At 54.4% G+C, this 15330-nt stretch overlaps 6 protein-coding genes across 6 annotated transcripts; 2 read left to right on the top strand and 4 right to left on the bottom strand.

Annotated features, from left to right (window-relative positions):
- Positions 1–1571: 1571 nt before the first annotated feature.
- VPS27 (Vacuolar protein-sorting-associated protein 27) lies at positions 1572–3987 on the bottom strand (the record flags this gene model as incomplete). Its single annotated transcript, XM_049371175.1, has 5 exons — positions 1572–2536; positions 2582–3344; positions 3392–3676; positions 3726–3858; positions 3914–3987. 5 exons carry the CDS (start codon positions 3985–3987, stop codon positions 1572–1574), a joined length of 2220 nt encoding a protein of 739 aa, XP_049217117.1.
- Positions 3988–4523: 536 nt separating this feature from the next.
- On the top strand, positions 4524–7830 carry J4E78_010598 (uncharacterized protein; the record flags this gene model as incomplete). Its single annotated transcript, XM_049371174.1, has 3 exons — positions 4524–4682; positions 4744–6858; positions 6907–7830. 3 exons carry the CDS (start codon positions 4524–4526, stop codon positions 7828–7830), a joined length of 3198 nt encoding a protein of 1065 aa, XP_049217116.1.
- A 656-nt stretch (positions 7831–8486) lies between these two features.
- On the top strand, positions 8487–10017 carry ARG1 (argininosuccinate synthetase; the record flags this gene model as incomplete). Its single annotated transcript, XM_049371173.1, has 5 exons — positions 8487–8520; positions 8640–8678; positions 8733–9233; positions 9281–9896; positions 9960–10017. 5 exons carry the CDS (start codon positions 8487–8489, stop codon positions 10015–10017), a joined length of 1248 nt encoding a protein of 415 aa, XP_049217115.1.
- Positions 10018–11012: 995 nt separating this feature from the next.
- On the bottom strand, positions 11013–12326 carry J4E78_010596 (uncharacterized protein; the record flags this gene model as incomplete). Its single annotated transcript, XM_049371172.1, has 1 exon — positions 11013–12326. The coding sequence occupies one exon, from the start codon at positions 12324–12326 to the stop codon at positions 11013–11015; it is 1314 nt and encodes a 437-aa protein (XP_049217114.1).
- A 260-nt stretch (positions 12327–12586) lies between these two features.
- Positions 12587–13438, bottom strand: J4E78_010595 (uncharacterized protein; the record flags this gene model as incomplete). Its single annotated transcript, XM_049371171.1, has 1 exon — positions 12587–13438. The coding sequence occupies one exon, from the start codon at positions 13436–13438 to the stop codon at positions 12587–12589; it is 852 nt and encodes a 283-aa protein (XP_049217113.1).
- A 389-nt stretch (positions 13439–13827) lies between these two features.
- On the bottom strand, positions 13828–15133 carry J4E78_010594 (uncharacterized protein; the record flags this gene model as incomplete). Its single annotated transcript, XM_049371170.1, has 4 exons — positions 13828–14085; positions 14139–14894; positions 15030–15057; positions 15126–15133. The coding sequence occupies 4 exons, from the start codon at positions 15131–15133 to the stop codon at positions 13828–13830; spliced, it is 1050 nt and encodes a 349-aa protein (XP_049217112.1).
- Between the last annotated feature and the right edge of the window lie 197 nt (positions 15134–15330).

Raw genomic sequence — 15330 nt, 5'->3', positions numbered from 1 at the left:
TTATACGTAACCCCCATCCCACTATCCTGCACAGCACCCAGCACATAATGATCTAGTTCAATGTACCCCCAATGCGCCGCCTCAACCCTAACAACAGCCCAACTACTCCAGTGCAACAACGGCACACGCGGTCTCCCCTCTACATCTCCCCGCAAATAATCACACAGTTCTGCCACCCGCTCCCCACGCGCACCTTCCACCTCTTCGTCGGGTAGGAATGGGAGAAGGACTTCACAACTCGATTCCGCGCCCACGGACAGCGGAAAATCCTCTGGCTGTCCACACGCTTTGAACCCGTTCGTAGTACTCGTCCTCGTCTTCCCCCCTTTCGGATTGTGCGATCTCCAGGAAACGGTGTAGTTCATCTGATTCTCCTTCAACAACCCCAGCAACGCACGCACTTCCACACGCTCAGGATGTGGAATCAAGAATTCGAAGAATCCTCGCTTTTTGGTTTGTTGGTAGGAAGGTAGGATCAACCATGGAAACGTCGAACAAACGCCCCAGGAACGGGTCAAGGAGGTTGAAACCCCACCATCTTCCACCCTCAGCGGAATCACACCCCGTTCCAACAACCGGCTCAGCGCCCATCGGTACTTCCTATTTGTCCCGTATTCATTCCTCAATCGCCCCTGCATCGTAGAGAGATATTCGGGATGAAAAGGCGTATGCTCGCCTTTTATCTCGCCCTTCTGCGCCAGACCGATTAATCCGTATAACGTCGTCCAGTCGGATGTTAACCAGGGTACGCGCCATGCGTGTTCTAGACTGCGGGCTTCTTGGGTGGATTTGGTGATTTTGTGGCGGCGATAGGTGGCGAGGGAGTGGATGAGCGGGATGGAGAGGAGGATGAGGAGGTGTAGGAGGGTGGGTAGGGTGAGTAGGGAGGATGAGGGTTGGGAGGGTTGGGAGGAACCGGGCTGGATTGCGTGGTTCGCGACGTAAGTTGTTGCTGTTGTTAGCACGGCGGTGATTGTGGATGTTGTTGCCATGCTGGATACGGTTTATGGGTGTCTTCTTGGTGTCGCGATGGGTATGCCACGGGCGTATTGTAGTCGTCCTTCGTCCCAGCGACTATGTGCCAAGTCTGCATTGTGTGCGGCAGACAATCAGATCGTACCATCTTTGTGTCTTGTTGTTTGGTCAGTCTGTCAATGAAGGTCGCGGCTTTCTGTCCGAAGCCGGCGTATCGTATGGCTTTGTTCACCTTTGAAGGAAACAGATACACGAAAGTCGTCTTTGCCTTGTTGGAGAGGAAGACAACGAACTTGGGCACCTAAATTCTCCAGCATTGAAAATGTGATGTATGTTGGGAATTTTTGTTATGGGTAGACGTGACATAGTGTGATATTTGCTATTATTCGGATGACCGAGTATCTATGCGCGATGCTATCAGTCTTCCCCACCTATTAAACGCCTCAAGGCCTAGATGAACAATCCTGTCCCAGGCCCTTTCGTAGACTACCAAATTATGCTATCCCATACATAATGACAGCGCGTAAAATACGTCATCCATGTTATCCCTCAGACTAAAGCCCAACTCAAATGCCAGCTCATCCTAACTCGATCATCTACAAATCAATCAGCGGCTCATCCACAACCTTCTGCTGCTGAACCGGCAACTGATTCTGCGGCGCAGACGGGAAACTCTCAGGACCATAACCACCCGTCGCATAGGGTGCGGATTGCCACGCCGAAGACTGCTGCTGCTGGGGCGCTTGCTGTTGCTGTTGCCAGTACTGTTGGGGTGGCTGCGCTTGTTGCGGAGCTTGTTGTTGCTGTGGAGGTGCCTGCTGCTGCTGCGGTGGGGGTGCCTGTTGTTGTTGAGCTTGTGGCTGATCTTGCCTGGGATACGGCGGGTTCTGCCACGCAGTCGTAGGTTGTGCGGGTGGTGAGATGGGCGTCTGCTGTGGTGGAGCTCGGGTGTATGCTTGTGGAGAGGGGGGCTGCTGTTGTTGGGATGGCTGAGAGCCGTAGCTTTGGCTCCGCTGCATCGGCGGCTGAGAGGGTTGCGCTGCAGCGCTGTCTCCGTAGTAGAAGCTAGCGCTCTCTGCGTCAGATACCGGAGGTGCTTGTGATGGGTACCCTGAGGATTGTTGTGGCGGGTACTGCTGATTCGAGACTTGACGCTGGAGTTGTGGTGAAGCAGGGTTCGGGTACGAAGTATTAGGTGGCGGTTGTGCGAGGTTGGGGTATGGTTGTGAGGGTTGTTGATATTGATCCTGGGGAGGAGCGTAGGACTGTGGTCGCTTGTCGAACTGTGGGTAAGGTGCTTGGTAACCACCACCATATTGCGATTGCGGCTGTCCGTATGCACTGGAGGGATCTGCGTTTCCTGTGTAGTAGTTCTCGCCCGACCCCGGTGCTCCCGACTGCTGTATGCTTGGGTATAGGTTGGATGCCGGCCGTTGTGAAGAGGCTGGGAGACCGTACATGGCGTTGGTCTGGTTGTATGTGCTGGAAAGTCTCTCCTCGAGCATGCGATCGTAGTATCGGACGACGGTTGACAGCTTCGCGTGTAGATCAAGTAGTGTGTCTGCTCACGTTAGTACAGTTCCGATGGCACAAAGGTGCAGCATACCGTGCTTGCTCATAGTCTCGCCATAGGTACGGGCAAGCTTCGGTCTCAACTTTCCAATGCTCTCGTACAGCTCTTGTATCTGTGGTTCCCGCAGGATAGTGCCAGGCGCTTGGTGTTGTAACCGGTCGACCAATGTGGAGAAGAGGTTGATGTTCTCGGCTTCGACAGGCGTGAGCTCGTAATCGTTCTTAGGCGCAACAAAAGGTGCTGATCCGTTCGCATTGGAGGCCTGTTCCCGGAAGGTCGTGGCATACTTCTTCTTTTGTTCCTCCATGTCAGCCAAGGAAGCTGCAATAGCGGCAGCCAGGTCGGCATCCTCCTCCTCTTCAGGCTGTTTCTTGCTCGTCCCGTTGGTTGGCTTGGACTGTGACTGCAACTGCGACTGAGGCACAAAGCCGGAAGAACTGTTTCCCTTGGCTTCGTCCAGACTCATCTCCAGCGCTCGCTTCAAGTCAGCATCGAAGCTGTCCTCGACGCGCGCATTACGCGGCTCCATTGAGCCCTGATATAGCGTTCTCTGTGGTTTGGGGGTGTCGAAGACTCTCGGGAGCGGTGTCCCCCGCGACCGTTCGGTAAGCTTCGCGTGGCAGCCATCGTCGACGCGCACAGGGTCCATGATGCCGAGATGGGGTAACGGGATACTCTTGCTCGAGCACGCGCCGCAGAAGACGTTTCCGCAGTTGCGACAGTGGTGCTTCCGGTTTGTGAAGGTAAAGGGTGTGCGGCATCGCATGCAGACGTCGGAGTCGGTCCACTCGGGGGGCTGAATGTGTTAGTCCGTGACCATCATGCGATATGGGTTCAACGTACTGCGCTGCTGTCAAGCATACTGCTGGAGATGTTCTCCTTTGGAGGGAAGTGGTAGCCCTCCCGTTGCAGGCTGTAGTAGACCTCGTTGATGTAGCTGAGGTTTTGGCGCCCTTCAGCGGCAGTCGCCCATGATTGTATAAGCTCGAGCATCTTGTTCTTCACATCGTTGTTGGGTGCGACGGTCGGGGGTGCCTTGAGCAGGGACGTCATATTGTCGAGGAACTCGCGGGAAGCTATCTCTTGGATGAAGTGGGCGCCGCCGTTCTTAACGCACGTGTCTGTGAGCTGAGACGATTAGCGAAAGATTATAAGATTCGCAGATAGTGCTGCATACGTTCAAAGTGGCAAGCTGGACGTTGGGGTTCTTATTCCCTATCCTCTTCTTCAATGCGCGCATGGCATCTCTAGGCTGCACCGTCTTGGAGCGAATAACGTCGGATATCTCGAGGTTGAGGGGCATGTCCTCTCTGGTGTATGTTAGCATGTCTATTTTCATGAATTACGTCTTGGCTCGGCTCGTACAAGCTCGAAGAGGTGGCGCGCTCGATCTGCTCGTCGAGCGCGCCGGTGGTCGAGGACCCGAACCAGCCCGCCATGATGTAGGGCGCTCCCAGTGTGTGAATGCGTTCGTGGGTGTCGGATGTAAATTGATGTACTCTGATAGCTACTTCGACTTGGAACTAAACTTGCGGCTTGGTGGAGAGTAGCGCGTGGGGATAGTCGCTGTGGTGGTTAGGTAGCAAGCTGTCCGAGGTGAGGGCTTGGCGATGACGCCGGACGCCTCTGAGCCGCATCCACCGACGCATGCTTCAACCCTGCGAATCGCGGGACGGCCATCCACGCCCAACGCCTTCACTCACGATACCCAAATCGCCCCTGGAACCCGCCCGCTGCTGTAGAATCGCCGCCCGTTATTGTACGCCACTGCCCAATCACGCGCTACCCGATCCGCCCCGCATTCCCGATCAACACTGCCTCTCTGGCCACACGTACGCGTATTCGACTCCAGGTGCGCCTTGCTCGGACTCGAGAACATGCACGCCTGCCCGCCGATTAAAGTGTGTTTGTGAGTGCGGCACCTCCTCCGCCGCCCTCAGCACCTCCTTCGCCCGCCCACACCACCACCACCGCCATGAACGGCTACACCAATGGCGCGCACGGCGTCGGCGCAGATGGATGGGGAAGCGGCGACGGCACTGGGGACTCCAGAGGCCCAGTTGGCCCATTCCCGCCCATCGCCGAAATCATAGCCTCTGCGACTGACACGGCCGAGTCGCTAAAACACCATTCGGTACTCATCCAACGCCGCCTCAGAGGTAACACGTTCATGCGCCAGTCGCTGACCATCACAGATCAAACTCCTCCTCGAACGAGCCAGGGGGCACTTCAATTCGGCCAAGAACATGCTCAACAACCGCTCTCCCGCCGGCGCCTACTGGGAATACATTGTCGCATACCAGATCGTCGCCGAACTGATACCCACCCACCGCGACTACTACGACAAGATCAACGGCAGCCGAAGCCAGATCCACCGCGACTTCAACGAGCTTATGAAAGAGATCAAGTCAAACGAAGAGCGGTTTGTGCGCATAAAGGACATTATAAAGAACGACAACAAGAGGAACGGCGCACACCACAGGACGACCTCTACGCCCCCCTCTACAACACAAAGCAACCGAAATGGCATGATTGCGATGAGGAAAGACGACGAGCTCATGCTTCCTGAGGTTCCCACCGGAATCCCAAACGGTCGAGCGTCACCTGCGGCCTCTCTGGATTCTTCACGGAGAAAACCCCCCGTGCAACCGAAGCCACAATCGCTGCATGGGCGGGCTGTGCACCAGAGCATATCGAATGTGAATGGAGTGAATGATCTTGCTCAGCGGTTCGCAAATCTTAGAGGGACCGGTCCGCTAGTTGATACATCGCCTCGCCCCAGCCAAGATCTGTCCGTCAAAATGCCCTCTCCTGCAGACTACCATTCTACAAACCGGATTATGGGTCCGCGAGGCATGCCACCGCCACCCCTTCACATGCCTCCGCCGCCACCGAAACTACCACTCGATACGCAATTCGCGGCTTCACTGCCGAAGGAGCCTAGTCCTACCTATAGTCCAGCGAGGAACATCTCAGGCCCTTCGAGCATCAACGCACCTCGGAGTACACCCAGGAGTTTAAACGGGACCGGGGGTCGTACCAACTCACTCGCCGCGTCCAGTGCATCAGCATATGCACCGAACGCAAACAGTGCGCCCGACTCATACTTTCCCGCGCAAACCCTTCGAGATGGCAATGGGAGAACACGGTCTGTCAGCAAGACGGTCGAACTTGAGATTGATGCTAGCATGCTTTACGATTACTACCGCATGTACAATGTACTCACCATCGACGTACGAGACAGGACAGACTTCGACGCGGGACACATCTTCGTGCGGAACATCATGTGCATAGAGCCCTTGACCTTGCGCGATGGCGACTCCGCCGAACAGCTTCTGGACCGTCTCATCATATCGCCAGATGAGGAACAGGACATGTTCGACAAGAGGGCCGACTTTGATGTGGTCGTATACTACGATGAGTCTACAAAGAACATCGACTTTATGCATAGACACAACCGATCTGACAGCGAAATTGCGTTGAAGCGGTTGTTCGATACTCTTCACGAGTTCAACGCGGACAAACCGCTCAGGCGTCCTCCAGTTCTTCTCAAAGGCGGTCTCGACGCTTGGATGGACCTGGTGGGCCCCCAGGCTTTGAAAACGTCGAACACCGCTGGACAAGTGGCGGCTGGTCCGACGCGGGCCCGGGCTATCCGACGATCGCCAGCTGCCAGCCATATCGCGAGAAACAACACGCAAAGAAGATCAAAACGCGAATACGTTCCCATGGACCAAGAAGAGCAGCAACAGTGGTTGGAAGAAGCTCGAAAGGGGCGTGCTGCAGTCGAAGTGCCTCCGGCAGATGGTGAAGAGGAAGAAGAGCCTACACAGGATTTCTACCGTTCGACAGAAGAGTTCCTACGCCGATACCCCGATGTTGAAGCTGAGCAGTCATCTATGATGTACCCGTCCAAGTTCCAGTCGACCAATCAATACGTCGCGCCTGCCATACCCGTCGCGCCTTCTCGTCCGCCGCCTTCTGTTCCTAGGGTGAGCTACAGTGGCGTACACGATCGGCAAGAACAGAACCGTAATGTGGTCTACAATGGACAGCCCCAATTTAGTAACCTGAGGCTACATAGGACGGGCCTGCTGAACTTTGGCGTCACGTGCTACATGAACTCGGTGGTGCAGTGTCTCAGTGGGCATCTATTGCTTTCGGACCTGTTCCTCACCGGAAGATATCAGCGAGACCTCCAGCGAGATAACTGGAAAGGAACGAAGGGGATTTTGCCGGAGGCGTACGCGACGCTACTGTCTAATCTATACAAGGGCGATGTCACCTCCGTGCGCCCAAGCACATTTAGGGTAAGTCAAAGATGGAAGCAGAAAATAGGCATGGCTAACATTGAACAGCGCATCTGCGGGCACTTCAACTCGCAGTGGGGCATTGATGAGCAGCAAGACGCCAAGGAATTCCTGGAATTCGTTCTAGACTACATGCACGAAGACTTGAACCTAACCTGGAACAAGCCGCCGCTCAAGCCACTTTCGGACCAGGAAGAGTTGCAACGAGAAAGATTTCCCCGCCAGTATTCAGCAATGATCGAATGGCGGAGATACCAACATCGGGACATGTCCGTCATCGGTGGTCTGTTCGCCGGTCAACATGCTTCGCAGCTTACATGCCAGACATGCGGCGTGACAAGTACAACATATGAAGCTTTCTGGAGTATCAGCGTAGAGATTCCCCGAGACGGCGAATGCGATCTACGCCACTGTCTAAACTCATACTGCGCACCAGAGCGCCTAGCAGGCGACGAACTATGGCGTTGCCCTCGATGCAAAAAAGACCGCGAAGCCGTAAAGAAGATCACCATCACCCGCGCCCCCGACACCCTCGTCATCCACTTCAAGCGCTTCAGCGCCTCGCGCACGGAAAGCGCACGGAAAGTGCGGACGCCTGTTAATTTCCCGCTCCAACGTCTCGACATGGGTCCCTTTGTTGAGCCACCCATGACGCCAGAACAAGAAAGATATGTGTCGGAAAAGGCCCGAGATGGACCTGCACAACTTGCTGGCGTGAAGAGCGATCCTACTATGAATGGGCCGTATGTCTACAACGCCTATGCTGTCATATGGCATATCGGTGCTACTCTCGGAAGTGGACATTACATCGCTTTTGTCAAGGATAAGTCTAGGGGATGTTGGCGCAGTTTCAACGACGACAAGATTACGGACTTTGATCCTGGGAATCTTCCGCCGCACAACCGTCTGCAGAATGAGAAGGCGTATATTGTTTTCTATGAGAGGGAGAGGGTTGCTGGTGGTGCTTTCTAGCACAGCGTTTATTCCATCCATAAAGATTCAGCGCACCAGGCGGAGTGTTTACGCGTATTTGTCTTTTGGCGCTGCATCTTGGGTAGTTTGGGTATAGCGACAGTCTGGTTAAGATTATACTTTGCGCGTGCGACGAATTATGTCTCTGGGACGAACGGGGCATTGCATACTTGGCGTTGGGATTATATACCTTGTTGAATGTCATTCCGTTGAGACGCAGCCGTGGCTTGTTGCGTTCGTGTGTAAACTTATTGTGATGTTTGGGCAAATCGATACAGCGAGGTAGGCACTAGGGATGGCTGCCGTTTGTGTTGCAGTGTGTGAAATACTTGACTGTAGGAATATACATTACCTCAGATGCTACCTACTAACAAAGTCTTGATAGTATGCACACCGCAAGCTGCGCATCGCGTCACAAACTCCAGCCCCCTTTACTGTGCACTATCCATACTCACTGTCAGAGTTCAGGTCCGTCGTGAGGCTGACAGCCGATGATCGGGCGGCAGGGATGGTGAGGGACCGAACATTTTTTGTGCCGATAAGATAAGGTTTCTGACTCTCCACACCCGTCGTTCCCCAGACGCCGCAACCCCTCCTTCAATTGACTCTTCTTGACTCTTTTCTTCTCACTTTCTATATACCCAACACTTGCAGATATGTCAAAGGGACGCGTTTGCCTTGCTTACTCTGGTGAGTACATCTATAACAGACAATTCTATGCCAACCGGGTTCAAATGCGTTCAGCTGCGTCAACTGCATTCACCTGCGTTCACCTTGCTCAGAGCCAACAAACTAACCTCAGTCATTAGGCGGCCTCGACACCTCCACGATCCTGAAATGGCTCATCGGTACGTCAGAAACACATTCAGACACACACCTCACAATCTAACGCGTAGACAAAGAGGAGGGCTATGAGGTCGTGTGCTTCCTCGCCAACGTCGGCCAGGAAGAGCCCTGGGACGAGGTGGAGAAGAAGGCGCTCAAGATCGGCGCGAAGAAGATGGTCATCCTAGACCTGCAAAAGGAATTCGTCGAGGAGCTCTGCTTCCGCGCCGTCCAGTGCAACGCCTCGTACGAAGGCCGCTACCTCCTCGGCACCTCGCTGGCCCGCCCCGTCATCGCCCGCGCACAGATCCGCGTCGCACAGCAAGAAGGCTGTGGGTTCGTCTCGCACGGCTGCACGGGCAAGGGCAACGACCAGGTCCGCTTCGAGCTGGCTTTCTACACACTTCAGCCTACTATCAAGGTTATTGCGCCGTGGAGGCTGCCGGAGTTCTGCGACCGCTTCAAGGGCAGGCAGGATCTGCTGGACTATGCTGAGAAGCATGGTATTCCGGTTACGTCTACCAAGGCGAAGCCCTGGTCCATGGACGCCAACTTGGCTCACTGCAGTTACGAGGCCGGTAAGTCGTTACATATCTAGACTGTATGCGTGAGACTAATGATCCAGGCATCCTCGAGGACCCCGACGTGTCTCCCCCAGACGACATGTGGACCATGACCGACTCCCCCCTCAACGCCCCCAACGAACCCACCGACATAACCGTCCACTTTGAAAAGGGCATCCCCGTCAAACTCACCACCCCCTCGCAGACCTACACCGACTCCGTCGAGCTCTTCACCGCGCTCAACAAACTCGGTTTCACCCACGGCATCGGCCGCATCGACATCGTCGAGAACCGTTTCATCGGCCTCAAATCGCGCGGCTGCTACGACTCGCCCGCCATGACCATCCTCCGCCTCGCCCATCTCGACCTCGAGGGCCTCGTCATGGACGCCCAGGTGCGGAACCTGCGCGACCAGTTCGTGTCGCACAACTGGAGCTACCAGCTCTACAACGGCATGTACTTCTCGCCCGAACGCGAGTTCATCGAGAACAGTCTGCTCTTCTCGCAGCGCAGGGTCAACGGCGAGGTCAGGATGAAGCTGTACAAGGGTAACGCGTATGTGCTTGGCCGGTCCAGTCAGACGGAGAAGCTGTACTCTGAGGAGGAGGCTAGTATGGATACGTTGGATAACTTTAGTCCTATGGATACTACGGGCTTTATTGCTATTCAGAGCATTCGGTGAGTTTACGTCCCTGGATTGGAGGGTATAGATGGTGTGGATGGTTTGCTAACATAAGGCAGTCTCAAGAAGTACGGTCTCCAAAAGGCGGAGGAGGGCGAGAACATGTCGAGGGCTTAGAAAGCTTCGTCTGATATGCATACTACGTTGACGTATTGGCGGAGGTGGCTGCATCGTGAGAATCTGCATGACCAGATTACTTATGCGAGTCCTGAGGTTACGCCCAAGCCGAAGTCGAGCTAGGACCAACAAAGCAATCTCATGATGAGAACGATGATGAGATGAAAATAGATACCAATGATAAAAGTCATACTACTAATCTTGACGTGTGATTTGTGTGTTATTTGATAAGGAGATGACGCGTGCGAAATGATACTCTCCATCTACTTTTATCGAGTAACCACACCGTCAGAAGATACCTGCTGAAGCTACCCTGATACGTCCATACGGCCTCAAACATGTAATTCAAAAAAGACCCAACGTCCTGCAATAAACCCATTTGGCTACTGTCAAATCCCCTCTTTACCAAACATCCAAACTCTCCCAACCAAAACATCAAAGTCTTCTCTCGCAGAAAGACTTCTAGCTCGAACGCGAAAACCCCAGAAGCGCTCATTGGCTGCCGCGTCCGCCAAGCACTAGCTCCAAATGGTGGGTTGAAGCTCTTCCGAGCGTTCCGATATCGGTTATCGGGGGGTCGGTACCGCTGAGAGCAATGTCGCACGCAGGGTTCGCGACGCAGGTTTTCGCTCTTGCGCTGTCTGTATGCAAAAGCTTCTGCGAGGGAAGCTGATGAAGATTCAGTTAGGGAGGTTTGGCAAGGAATGGTTGCGATGCGGGTGATGATGTAGCTTGTATCCGGTGTGTGCTTGATCGTCTTTCTCTTTTTCCTTGCATCTTCTTGTTGAACCCACTCCAGTTTCGCAGCTCCCCGTCTCCATGTCTCCGCGTCTTTTCTGCTCCGTCTTCTTTAGACTTGTCCATTTCTCGTTGCTCGTCCTCTCTCAACGTGGTATCGTATGCGCCGCTTGGTCATCTCGGGATCCCGCTGTCTTCCTCGTATTCCACGTCCCTGCCCAGGTGTTCACTTCTCATCCCCTTTTCCGTCCGCATCCTCATTCACCGGAAGGATGCTGCCTACGTTGCGCCTCAACCCATTCCTCGGTGGTGAGGTACAAGCTTGATCGTCGCCGCCTCGATCCCGCATCCAACTGTTGCGCCTGCCCGGTGCTGCCGTTGTAAGTTCCTGGCTGTCGCGAGGAAGGTCCTGTGTAAGCCGCAGGTGGGTTGTAGGCGGCGGCAGGGTAGTTGGAGTTGGCCTGGGGTTGTTGCGCGGTGGGCTGCGTATACATGGTGGGTTGAGGCTGCTGCACAACGAAGTTGTTGACGTAGCTTGGCGCATACATCGTACCCGGCTGCTGTACGAAGCTGTTGTTGACGGAGCCTGGCGTGTACATCGGGACCGGCTGGAAAGTAGGCTGGAAATGCGCCTGCTGTGGCGCATACATGATCGGCGCATATGGACTCTGGTAAGCCCCTGCGACGTTGTAGCCGGCAAAGGTAGGTTCCGGAAGGGCAATTTGATCGGGAACCTCATAGTAACCATGAGGCTGGTACCCAGGTACAGGAGCAGGTGGAGGAGCAGAAACGGAGGGCTCCATCTGGTAGAAGATCGGACGGGAAGCCATCTGATCGAGGGTGTACCACCCGTTCGCCGGTCCTACAGGAGCCATATCCCAGGATAGATCCAAATCCTCACTCTGGACTGCGTTCAAGTTCAGACCGGCTTCCTGAAAGTCCTCAGGTCGCAAGCCATCTTCCTGGAACACATTACTTGAAGGCTGATATCCCACAGGATGCGAAGGGCCATAACTCAAAGTAGCCTGACTCGAGTTCGAAGGAAACCTCATCAGATCTGCATCAGGGAACACATTACCAAACTGGTGTTGCGGGTAATGCTGGTATTGCTGGTATTGCTGCTGCGGCTTCATGAAGTTCATACGTGAAGCTGGTGCCGTAACAGCAGGCGGCGCGTATCCCGCTCCGGGATGGGCAGCAAAAGAGTTGCGAGGTGCAAGCGAATATGGAGCATATCGCTGGCTGCGCACGTTGTTCTGCGGCGCGGACCTACGACCATACTGCACGCTTGTCGCTACGTGTGGGTGGTCCACATGCTCTCCTCGCGTCGGGATGGCCAACTGCTGTCGGTACGTTGGGCTATGAGCAGGAGGACCAGGAGCCGGCATGGTTGGCAGAACCTGAGGCCTATTCGGCCCCTGCTCGCGCGCGAGTGTGGCCTCACTCAGGTAAGCTGCATTTGTAATGTTACCGTGGGCATCCCGTCTTGCCCTTGGCGATCCCGGAAGAAGCGGCCGTTGTCGCCGCGGTGGTGGTGGTGTCGAGTCTGCACTGCGACGTTTGCGCGCCATCTTGAAGGGTTAGATTACCAGGGAAAGATACGTCAGTAAGGTTAAAAAAAAATGTTGCTAATAAGATTGCAGATGTTGACGAGCATATTATATACGCAGCGTTTTCAGCACGCGCAGTGAAGTTCGCTAGAGAAGACGCATTTGGACATGGTAAAAACGACTATCCGTGGTTCAACAACGTTCAACCATAGGTGTTTCCTATACGCTACACACAGCAAACAACATACCAATATCATATTTCCTTGCCCCGGGAGAAGCGCCTACCTGAAGCACGCGTACATGTCTCTCTCGTCTCGGCCAAAATCAGCGACTGCCTCCGTAGACCAGCTCCTCCCGCCTCGTTGCAGCCACGCTCCATGTTCCAGATTCTCCCAGATCGAATCGGCAACTGGCTCCAAAGGAGGCATTCGCTTACGGTAGGCTTCCTTTGGTGCCTGGCTTGTCCGCCTATCTGCGTGCACTTTACTGTCATCCCGCGGTTTCTCCGAGCGCCCCCCACGGATCACCATATCTGTTTCTGTAGTTCCGCTACTACCAACCTTAGTTTCACTACGCACCTTCCCAGGGCGCCCACCACGGATCACCGTGTTTCTCTTTACATTTCCACCGTTGCTACCAACTCGACCGTAGTTGCGAGTCTCTGTGTGCAGCTTGCTGCTATCTTGCACTTTCCCCGGGGGCCCACCTCGAATTACGAGCTTCGCGACTCTACCGCCCCGACCGACTCGACCATAGTTACGCTTTTTCGGTGCCTTGGATCGCGACTTAGCTCGCTTCTCTTCTAATTCCCGCAGAGCTCTCTCTAGCGAAGCGTTGTCCTCCTCCGGCGTTCGCGCGTCATCTTCGGACTCGCTAATCCACTGATCGATGGCTAGGGGTGAGCACGGAGAATATGGCGAGTCTAGATCTTGGTGGTCATGTAATTCGAAGGACGGAGAAGGGCGGCTGACTGTTGCGATGTCCATGAACTCCTCCGCTAGACCTGCCATGTCAGTACCGAGGAGGCTGTTAACTTCGTCGTCTCGTTTGCGCTGTGCCTTGCTTTGAGCGGTTAGCGGGACCTGGATATCGTTGACTTGGTCCGCTAGGTCGGTCATTTCGCTGTCGCTCATGTTGGTTAGTGATGGTGCTTTTGTGATTTGGGTAGTTGATGTGCTGGATAGGATTGAAGATCCAAAGGAGGGCAGCTACTGTGCAGTATATAAGGACGAAGAAAGTGCTAGACTGAGACAAGATTGTCTCGTATAGGCTGTGTTTCGTTGGTCTTAAGGCTCGGTCATCTGGCTAGGCTTCACTTTGGCGTACTTTCTGATCCCATGACGATGCGGCAATGAAACAATTACCAGTCTATTACAATCTCATATATGCCGAAACTATCCTACACCTACTCATACAAAAGAAAGTTTACAACCGTGCCGTAAGTACCCCATCATGAGTCTAAAGCTTGGTGAAATGCTCATGTAGTTTCATGATGCGACAAGCCTGAGAGTAGTTGTCTCACTCAAGCATAGCTTCCACCAAACATACTAACACTGCGGCCCATTCGCCAAGCACCCCAAAGCACCATGCCCAAGATCGCTAGGTTGGCAAACTGCCTGCAGATGACGAGCAGGAAGGTGCTAGCCAAGACAGAACTGTCCGACCATCCGGAGGTGTCGACGTAGAGGAGGATGATATCGTAGATGATGAAGATGTCGCGAAGCCAGATGAGAGGTACGACGGTGAAAGCGAAACGGGCGAGATCGTTGCGTTCAGGTGACTGTGGAGCGTTAGTAACAAAACTTATATATTGTCATTAACGGCAAGACTTACACCATGAGCGTTCTTGTTCGTGGTACCATACTCCCTCCACACTTCGATGGAAACGCTCAGACTGGCTGCGACAACGATGGCTTCGTGCACGATGTAGGTAATCCTCGTCGCGCGGTCATGCTGCATGACGTTTGACCAAGACAAAAGCGCATCCGGGCCTGAGCTACCGGTACTGATGTCTCGGGCCTCTAGACCCAGACCCCACGCTGCAACACCGGTACCTAGCATGGCAACCATGATGAAGGTGTTCCAGATACGCGACATGGTTTTCGGCGTCGAGATGCCCGTACCGTTCTCTTGGACATGACTAGAATGGATCCAGACACCACCGTTGAGCAGCACAGTGAAGAAGATAGTCGCGAGCGTCGTGGCGAACGTAAGCGCTGAGATGCTCGAAGCATAGTCACTGTCTGTGAGAACGTAGCCGCGACGCCCGTTCCATCCCAGGTCCGCATCGTAGTCGATCGTTCCGCTCGTCTTCAGGACATCGGATATGAAGCGACATAGGTACGCGACGAAGAGGCAGAGAAGCGCCGGCCAGAGGAAGAGATACGTCCCCAGTGTCGTCTTTAGCGGGCCATCGCGCGCGCTGTTCTTGCCTGGTGCGGTGAAGCGGCGCTGTTTGATCCGCTGGAAGGTAGGTCTCGATGCCAGACCAAGGAAGATCAGGGCGCCAGCCGCTGTGATGACATCGAGGGCGAAGACGGCTTGGTAGGATTCTCGTTCGTTGGTGATGTTGATGTTGGACATGGCACGCTATGTGAGGTGAAGCGCGTGGGTAGTTCGACTCAGGTGAAGTTGAAACTAAAGTAAAGCTGGAGCAAACCCCATCTTTGACTGCATGCGAAATGAAAAAGCATGCCTGATACCTATGACGTTGATTGCTGTCACCCGCTTGGCAATAAGGTGTTGGGTGGATCTGTTCGGATCTGGGTGCCGACGATGGCGGTGCCCGGCAAGGACGGCAGGTGTGACGAAGGCTCGTACTCTGGCATGGCTCTCGGCTGCCGCTTCGAGCATGCTGTACAAGGACAAACGTCACGATCTGTATTGGAAAACGCGTGAACGAACGCACGCGTGTCGATGATGCAGCCCTGGGGTGAACGACTTGTGGAGGCTGGGGAAGAGTCTAGCTGGTATGCGGTTTAGTTGACGGGAGGAGCGCGGACGCTAACCCATCGCCTAACCGCTT

The sequence above is a fragment of the Alternaria triticimaculans genome (genome assembly GCF_023758025.1).
Source record: "Alternaria triticimaculans strain BMP 0046 chromosome Unknown scaffold_35, whole genome shotgun sequence".
Taxonomy (NCBI): Eukaryota; Fungi; Ascomycota; class Dothideomycetes; order Pleosporales; family Pleosporaceae; genus Alternaria; species Alternaria triticimaculans.
Note: the sequence above shows the minus strand (reverse complement) of the source record. Positions and strands in the feature narration are given on the sequence as shown.